Source organism: Lathamus discolor, chromosome 1 (assembly GCF_037157495.1).
Source record: "Lathamus discolor isolate bLatDis1 chromosome 1, bLatDis1.hap1, whole genome shotgun sequence".
Taxonomy (NCBI): Eukaryota; Metazoa; Chordata; class Aves; order Psittaciformes; family Psittacidae; genus Lathamus; species Lathamus discolor.
In genome coordinates this window covers 16,120,138-16,130,137 of record NC_088884.1, presented here as the reverse complement: position 1 = coordinate 16,130,137, position 10,000 = coordinate 16,120,138, and the positions used below count along the sequence as shown (strand labels likewise).

General features: G+C 39.7%; 1 protein-coding gene across 8 annotated transcripts in view; it reads right to left on the bottom strand.

Annotated features, from left to right (window-relative positions):
- Window positions 1-10,000, bottom strand: part of FOXP2 (forkhead box P2) — a 417,926-nt gene that overhangs the window by 185,313 nt on the left and 222,613 nt on the right. For all 8 annotated transcript variants that reach the window (XM_065697217.1, XM_065697620.1, XM_065697714.1 and 5 more), the window contains one exon: window positions 3,908-4,085. In XM_065697217.1, the coding sequence (XP_065553289.1) occupies window positions 3,908-4,075 (168 nt within the window). In that variant the 5' untranslated portion in view covers window positions 4,076-4,085. The remainder of the gene's footprint in view (window positions 1-3,907; window positions 4,086-10,000) is intronic.

The following is a 10,000-nucleotide window of genomic DNA, read 5'->3' as shown; positions in this document are numbered from 1 at the left end:
AACATCTGCTAATTTGGTATTACCGGCTCTGAAAGCTGCATGAATGAACCTTACAGAATGTTGACCCTTTTGGGCTTGGGATGTGAAAGCCTGTAACACTCCTGCATAATTTTCCCAAATTTTAACTTTGGTTTGAAATCGCTAGGAAGAAGCATTTTTTTCCTAATATGACAAGTGGTCGATTTAAGTAACAATAAATGCCATCAGATGGAATAAGGATGAAATACATAAGAAAGCACAAATTCTATTTCTACATCATCAGGATAACTTGAATATTAGCATCACATCTTTGTTTTTGTAAATAATATTTATCATTTATATCAATGAAATGCTAATGGTGATATGTTAAAAAAATAAAACTGCTTTGGAAAAATAATTTTAAACATAGTCAACTGAAGCAGCTCCTTACCAATAAATTCCCATAAAACATTTAAAAAGATTATCTTGGTAGAACTGACTTAATGAATACTCAAAATGCAAGCTCAAATCTACCCTGTAAAGCAATCATGGTTTTTTAGCAACTATTTTGACCTTAGTGACACAAACAATTAATTCTACGAACTTAATATCAAAATAAAATTCTACATCTAATGCAGAATAATCTGTCAATGTATTTAATCAAGGATATGCTTTTTCCATGTATTATACATTCTAGTATCAAACACTGATTTTAACAGACAAGAAAAAAATTGAAAGTGAAAACCTTAGAAGTGTACGAACGTTCATACAGGAGAGAGAATGTCTCATCATAAGCCAAGAAAACTCAAAGAAACGAGTCTGAGCATATTACAGTTTGCATCATATTTTAATAATAAAAATCTACATTCATTTTAGCAATATTTATAAATTGATAAATATCGACAGTACGATAAAAAGTTGCTTCCGTTCTAGTCATACATCTTCAAAGCCGACCTGATGACTTGTGACAGCACCCAATCCATTTATCACCAAGTATATATTACAATATATTATAGAATACTGTCATTGTTTCCTGATACATGGCTGAGGAATAACTCCCTGATTTAAGTCAAACTTCTCATTTCTATATAAAGATCACAACAAGCCAGTGCATCAAGCCAGTAACAGGACTGTCCAAACTCCATATAATGGCTTGTAAGAACCTAATGAAGTCTATTATTTTAGCTTATTTACTATCTATAAATCCTCCAATTTGTGCTCATAATGCTTGAACAAGATGCAAACTGCATATAACTTGATTTTTTTAACTTAGCCCAGTTGCTATTTGTACATAGCCTAAAATCTCTCATGTTTAGCATTCCCCAGTACATATTCATGCCATAGTAAAAACTTATTTTGCGATTTTACTTAGCTGATACAGCTATTCTTAAGCATTAGCATCACTTTATGTAGCTGCCCAGCTAAAGGAAAGGCAATAAAACCAGCAATCATTTATTTGCCTCCTTTAGAAAAAGCTATAATGAACTTGATTTGTTTATTTGAAGCCCCCAATAAAACAGTTCAGAGAAGCCAAAACCAGAATGTTAAACTATGACATCAGTACATTGTATCTTGCACATATTTAAACAATAAAAAAATCTTAATAATAACTGCAGGTACAACGGAGTTTGCTGTTTCTCTGCTTGTCAAAGTTTGTTACAAAAGTCACATTAAAAACAATGTTTTAGAGAGTTACTACAGTGACAATAATAAAATCAGCCACCATTTTCCTCTTAAATCATATTTCAAAAGGCATCTGGTAAAAAAGGGGGGGGGGGGGAGGGAATGGAAAAAAAAAAAGGGAAGAAAAGGAAAAGTTATGCCCATTATCTAAAGGACATCCTACTACATGTTTACTAGTGTTTATGTTTCACATCAACATATTTTATAGCAGGATTTATATGCCTAACTCAAGTTGTATTTAAATCCTATGGTGCAGACCCTACCGTAAAATGCCTCTTGAGTCCTATTAACTGTACCCATGGTTTTACTTTGCCTGTCTGCTTATTTAAGATCTAATCACAGTTTTGAAGAAAAGATTGTCACTTCTAAGCCTGTCCCCTCAGAACCTGCCTGTTATTAGTACTCAACTGCATATTTTCATCTTCAGTTGTTATTCTCAGTGGTCTTTGCAAATGCTATCTACTGGAATCTGTGACTATATGGACAAATTGGCTACAAATGCCTAGGACTGGTGCTTTGAGAAACATGTAAGTGGCAAATTATTCTGCTGGCATTTTGTGCTTTAAAGTGTTTCACTTAAATTTAGTTTTCTAAACATTTTCACAAATTAAATATACTCTCAATAAATAAAGATTTTAAAATTCTATTATAATCTGAATATCTGAATAAAGGTGATTACACACTTTTCAATCAAAACAATATTAAATTTTCACATATATATATTTCTGTATACATATATGTAATTTTACATGAAAATGCTGCATATACACAGGTTATATATATAGATAATAGGTATGCGTGTGTGTATATATGTGTATGCACATATATAGGTGCAAGCCTGCCAAGAACTTGATGAAGACACTGAAACCTGTATTTCCTCAGCCTGTTATACTGCAAGTGCTCAACTGTTAAAACAGAATAAACCTGAATCTGAAGCAAGGGAAAGATTTAAGCCTTAACAACTTCTCATATTTCAATCTACAACTATTTAATTCTTCCACATTTTCTGTCACCATTTAAAATATTTAAATGGAAATGTAGCTAGTGTACACTGCTTAATTCAGCACTAAGAATGATTCAATTTTAAGAGCTATTATGACCTGTTATTTCAGTGGCCCGTACACATGCAATTTATCTATCATGTTAAAACACATTTTTATAAAACAGGATTTTCATAATATTTTATCTTAGGGGAGACAATTTTCCTTCCATTAATGCAATACTTGACATTGCAATGAAAATCCTCACTATTTACAAATGAGGGGTTCGAACGGCAAAGGTGCTGAGTGGCCTCAGCAGCTGAGTGAAGACTTCCAGGAGTTCGGAGCAGGTACTGGCACTCTGCAGAATCAGACCCCAGTTGTTTACCAAACAAACCCTTGGGCTTCACTGCACTGTCACAATCTGCATCCCCTGACAGGGAGGCAACCATTTAGGTAGGCAGAGTAGAAGGAATTATGTTTGTGCAGGTTTTAAAAGGAAAACAAATCTTACAGTGACAAAAATTAATTGATTGCATCTCAGAATTAGAGGGCGTTAGCAGTCAGACAACAGTTTAATTTTACAGTTTTAAGCATAAAAGCAGTTCTCCATTAGCTCAGTGAGAAAGCAAACAGACACACTTAAAGAAATGTTTTAAAAGTGAGAATGGAAACGTACCTACAGAAAAGTTGCTGCTCTCTTTTCCCATATTTTCAGAATCACACATCCCAATTACATTCAAACCCCCGCACACACAGAAAGGCACATGCTCGTTTTTATTCCAGTGGTTCTGAACTAAGCAGCGGGTTTTTTTATTTACACCTATGACAGCAAAGCATCTTTATTGTGAGAAGTCACTCTGGTCCCTTCACTCCAGCTCCGACTTTGGAACAATTCATCGCAAGGGAAGCAAAGTCTCAAGTAATGTGGCCCTCTGGTGGAAAGCTCTGCATCACCTCCTGCGCCACCGAATCCACAGTAAACTAACAGATTCCCAAACAGGCACTGCAAGGCTTCGGCACAAGTTTTATAAACACACCGTGGGATTTTAATCACCAGGCGAGCAGCGTGGTGTGCAGCAGCACCAGTGAGGTGCTGCCGCCACACAAACAGGGTCCTTGCATTTCAGCATTAATGTGCACAAAAACAACAACAAATAATGCCCCACGCTCTTCATTTGCCCAACACTTCCCCCTCAGCATGCACAGAGGGGCTGTGGGAGGGTGCCCATCTGAAAACAGCCCTTGATTTGTTTAAAAACAAACAGGAAGCAAAACAAACTTACCTGCTGTTGTTGCAGATGCAGCAGTTCTACTGTGCTTACTTCAGTGCTCGTGTCACCACTTGATCTTCCATCTCTGCTGCCAGCATCTAATTGGCTGCTTAGAGTGCTCATTCCATTTTGATTCATTGAACTGTTGCTTATTGTCTCTGTCGCAGATTCCTGCATCATGACTTAATACCTAAAAGTGATTAAGAAGTATCAATTAACACAGGCGTTACACCTTCACACTTCCATTATCAAGATGTCCCTCTCTGCCAATTACACAGACAGCATCCTTAGAAGAAGAAAAAAGCCTCGCGGAGCCGTTTACCAAGAAATGCGATGCAAACTCTGCTTTCACACAGCTACTAATCACCGGAATTATGGTTTCTATAAGCAATCTTTGTGTGCTTACATTTAACGGCCAAAATAACACCCCGTGCACGCAGCATGGTCAATAGCATTTATGAACGACTACATTTTAAAGTCTACCTATAAAACCAGCTTAAATGAAGGCACGATTTCACACACTGCTCTATATTTCCTATTATCTAGCTTTGACAACCATGGATGACTATACAGCCTTATTTAAAATATTCACTATCTTGATTCTGTCAGAATTTTACAGCATATCTTATGCAAGGCTGTTGTTTAATGATGCACAGCTAATCATACAAAATTAAAATTTTGTAAGGGTGTTACAAATCATATGGTATCAACCAATGATAAATAGTATAATGGGCTTCTCCTTTTTTGTGACTAAATAAAATTTTGCCTCGGAGGCATTTTAAGAAAAAGCTCCTGCTGCAAACACGTCAGATATTGCCTATTTTTTTAATCAAACGGCTGATATTCATTTATTTTTCTGACATTTAAAACATTTAATACTGTCCTTCCTGGGAAGTAATTAAGCTTATGCATGAGCAGCAATCAAACTGTTCACTTGAAGATGACTTAAAACTCAATTTTAACATAGGCAAATAAATGAAAGATATAAAATTAATTTTCCAGGCATGTATTAGATATGAAAGCTGGAAATAAAATCTATCAAGAATATCACTAATGATTGTGCTAAAAACAGCATAAATTATGCATATTACCTTCTCTACAGTAATAAATGTTTTATCATTTTCACTGCATAAATATACTGTACTTTCAGGACAGCAATGAGATGTCCTGCCAAGATCAGTTGAAATCTTTGCAGTAAATAAAGAACCAGCGTGCCCTTACAAACCAGAATTTCAAGGTGCATTTTGTATCTGTAATCAGGGAAGGTCAACGTCTCTTCTCAGAGCCACCCAAGTCCCCTCCTGCTCTCGCAGGGTCAGAACGGACCTCGTTCTCCCTCACTCCCAACGCGCTGAGAGAGTCCCCACAGCACCCTGCCTGAGCTGTGACTTTAAAAGCCACCTCTGAAGGCAGAGGGATGTGTAAGCAAACTCGGGAAAAGAAATGAAGCTTGCTGCTTAGCCTAATTATTGAACTTAGTTGTTTGTTCCCTCGCAAAGTATGAGCAATAGGCTTCCTCAGGGAAAAAAAAAAAAAAAAGCAGGAAAAGGATCATTACAACTTCAGCTATGTGCACGGGATATTAATCAAAACACTGTATGAATTAATGCAAACAGGCACCTACAAAACAAAGCAGAAGTATATATTGTGGAAAGAAAGTTAAAAGAGTATAAGATGAGTCCTTAAAGACAGCCTGGTGAAAACTAAACAGGATGCAAAAAGCCCCAAGACCCAAACACAGGGAACATAAAGGAGGGCAGCTGTTCTAGCCCAGTAAACAACAGCAGCACCAGATGTGTTTGTGAACAAACAGCCCTTCTTAAACACTCTTACTAACATCAGCAAAGAGAAGTAATAGAAATGGAAAATGTGATACACGCAGTGATGAATTTTACAAGGCAAAAACAAAGCTAATACTCTTTTCTGAGATTAGGCAGCTAATAAGTATTCAAATTAGGCATAAATTTTACATGTACAATGTTTAAAATATTCAGAGAAAAGGGTCTGATTGCCCTTAGTAGTTATATGAAAATTCTAATGCGGGTATGCCGCAACTGTGGGAGCAGGCAGCCCTTCCGATTTTTACAATATTTACTTTCAATAAAAAGACATGTATATCAGAGTGAAAATCTATTTAAAACACTTCATCAACTGTATCGTTACAAGGATTTGGAAATTCGGGAAATTCAAACATTAATCCTCTTTTAGTCAAACAAAGATTTAACCAACAGACAGGTTCATCTTTTACAAATTCAAACGTTAGACAATAACAGAGGTACATTTAGCCAAGCACATTAAAAGGGCAAGGGGTTGCAAATGTTAGATAATCAAAACATTAGAAAACACTCAGAAATTTAATAAATAAATACATCAGCCCCCCTGGTTTTACATCTCCCTGGCTCTTTCATTACAATTAACAGAGAAGGGTTAAACATCTTCCAGTTCATATTAACCAAAGGGGGTTATGTCTTGTGGATTTTGTTTCTTTGCAAAGCCCCAGAGCGTAGTTCGGGCTCTGCATTTTAAGTTAAAGTGTCTGTGAGCCAGCAGGATCAGCTTTAACGTAACATGACCAGTAACACACTACTCTGGCAACAGAAAACAACAAATCTGACCCGACAGCTGTGTACAGAGAGAATGAAACTACAGAGTATCCATACTAGAAAGGGTAATTTATTTGGGAGTGAAGTGGAAGAAAACTGAAGGATTTATAGGAAGAAGACAGAGTCCCGATAATTTTGCGGTGGTTTTTTTTTTTCTTCCTAGTTGTAAAAGGGTATTTTTAAAAACAATACAGGAACTTTGGCTGGAGTAATGCTCTCCTGTCCACAGCCCCCTTCCCACTACCAGCAACTTAAAAAGGGGCCTCTGGAAAAAGCAAGAGCACAGAATCTTTTTCTTGTCCCTTCTTTTCTCTTGCACACACACACTTACACATGTGTATATACACACATGTATGTGTATGTGCTACCAACTCTAAACCTCAGAAATTAAAGCACCGGAAACATCCAAATTAGGGTAAATTCTGGTATCTGTGTGTCAGTAATTTAAGTTACGGTGGCAGAATAATAAGAACCTGCAACATCTCACTAAACAAAATAACACACTTTTGCGTCTCACTTTTACGACAGTAGTGCAGCTTGTTAGCATAATAATCATAAATAAATACAAAGGAAAGACAATGATTTTCAGATTCTAAGGCTGAAAGTTGAGTATTTCAAATAGGGCACAAAAAATATACAGTTCCCTGTTTACACACATTTATACATATTCACGCTTCCTAATCCTTCTCATTTTTCCCTTGCTGTCACACTCATTGTCAGTCCTGAGCGTGCCTACACAGGCACGCACACACACACGCACCCACATGCACAGACACAAGCGGTCCCCAGCACCTACTTCAGCCACGATGCCCAAACTCCTGCTGCCAGAGGTGAAACACAAGCTCTGCTACTGGGCATTTTAAACAAAGGTATGGGGGAAATATTTGCTGCTGTCTGTGAGAGAAAATGAAATTGTGGGTTATTCCAGCGCATGGCTGCGCTGCAGGTCGCGTGCCTAATTCTGCCGGGGTAAGCAAGCGGCGGCCGGCACCAAAAAAGAAGTGCCGGTCCCGTGAAGTTAGAAGCTACAGTTTTACTTTTCTCCCCCGCAACAGACTGTACGCTCCCTGCGTGTGCGCGCACGTGCACGCGTGTGTGTCTCGAGCCGGCAAGTCACTGTACAGATACTTATTCTCTACACCACTTCCCTTTTGAAACATTAAACTGACACTGGAACTGACTGCACAAGATTGCATTTTCTCTTCCTAAACAACTTGAATTGAAAGGTTACTTAGTGTAACAATATTTACTTGCAGAATTGTGTTGTTACCAAGGGTATAATGGATGGTGGCTATGCAGGTTTACGCAAGAATGAGTGAAGCATGAGGCATTAGCCATGTGTTTGACATGTTTCAAATTGCTATAATCCAGCATTAAACACACCCAGCAATTCATGCCATTTCTTGCAGCCATAATCTTGAATAAAGCGTGCACAACCACTTATTATATAAATTAGTATATGACTCCCTGTTATAGTCACAACAGTGCTTTTGTGTTTATTTTGCATCAAGATGTGGCCTTTTATTTGTACAAATAGCAGGATCGAGAGCCGTAGCTCAATTAGAGCTCCTCACTTCATCGCGGGGTGTACCGAAGGCCGGGCTGGCGGCTTCGTTTGGCCCTGCCAGGTTCGGGCCCCGCCGGCGACGAGGCCCCGCCGCCGGCCTCGCCTCGGGGCCGCCGCTCCCCAGGTCGCCGCCCGCGCCGGGAGGCGGGAGCCGGTGCGCAGCACGGGAGCGGCCGCCAGGGGGCGCCGCAGGGCGGCAGCCCGCCCCGCCCTTGGTCCGGCCAGCTGCGGTGGGTCCTGCTGCGGGGTGCGCCCAGCCCCGCGCTGCCGGTGCCGTCGTGGCGCTCACGGCGCTCTCCTTCGGGCCGACAGGGACCAGAAGCGGGCCTTGGCTGCCAGTCAGTCATGTCACCCCAAAACCGTCGTCGTCTTCGCACCCTTACAGGTCCAAGGACACGCTGCGTGCGGCCCCACGGTACTGCGGACGCGGAGGTGTACAGCCACCATCATGAACCACCTAGGAAACAGAGCAGCTGCCTACCCTGCCCCTGCCTAGCCCTGCACCACAGCAGCACCCCGAGGCCCATGGCCCTACACCACCGTTAGGGTGCTCGCGGTGCTTGATCCAGCACCATAGAGCTCATGCTCCACCATTACTGTGGCCTTGCCCAACACCATCATGAGTTGACCCCTTGGGTCGCCACCTTAAGCACAGCCTAAACTTCAGCCTTCTAGAAGTGGCCTGCGATGGAAAAGCAAAGGTGAGGAGCTAGGCTTAAATAATGGTAACTTTTGTGTTCTGCTAGAATTAATTTATCAGTGACACAAGGCACAATGCACCTCAAGTCCTGTGCTGGTATGTTAGAAGTCTTTAATACTTAAGATTGCCTAATAAATCAAAATGCCAAATATGAAGGACATAGCTGAATGTGTGAGAACAAAAAATGAGACAAGCTAAAAGTTTCTTGTGGTTGGTTCCCCCCCCCCCCCATTATCTAAAATATTTGTTTTTCAAAGTTGAGAGTCACACAGAGGAATAAATCACTGCATATTTTTAAATATGTAAGTAAATTAATGTGATTGAAACACTAACTACGTCAACTGCTATTGCAATACTGTAAAATAAAGCACCTATGTCAGGTGAAATATACTACTAGCTACTCAATTAAGTTTTCTCTATAGAAACGTAAAGTATGCTCAAACACCTTGTGCTGAAAGGTCTTTCAGGAAAATGGAGATTCCAGTTGTGAGTTACAGGACATAGCAGAATCAGAAAGAATACACATCACATCTGCATCAGGGAGCAAAGTCTGCATCTTTGGTGAGAAAAGAATTTTTATGGTGAAAAAAGTCCCTCTTCAAAGCCAACTAATCACGTATTTTAATATTTAGAACACCCTCACAAACAAATATGGTAGTCATTAGTAAACCAGTTCAAAAATGGTTAAAAAGGGAAGCATGTTGATGGGACAACAGCATCTCAATCCCAGCACAGGAAAAAACACTGCTGTTGGAAAGAATTCAAGCTGTAGTACACAACTTTGAAGTGGGCACTCCTATGGTGTGTCTCTGAAGGCCATTTTTGAACACAGATTTACAATAAAATGGACAACTGGATTTTTGCAAATTACCGCAGATGAGATGTATTTACTAGAGACGAGAGCCAGCAGCTCAGCACTCCTCTTTCCCCCCTCTCCCATCACCAGGTAAAGAAAACATGCATCGCTCCTGCAGCGTTCTGCCTGAACAGGTGCGCTTAGCTGGCAGAAGGCTTTAAGGAATCAGATTAATTGATCCGTGCTCAAGTTAACTGCGACTAAAAAAAAGCATTGCCAAAATATTTATCCCTGTACTATAAGCCACATTTTTTCCCTACGGCCTGTGTACTGTGGTTTATTTATACATCAGGTGTTTAAATGAACATCCTTTTAACCAACTGGCACAAACAGTTAGATAAAGGTATTGAAGGCAGAGTACTGTATTCAATCTTCAACT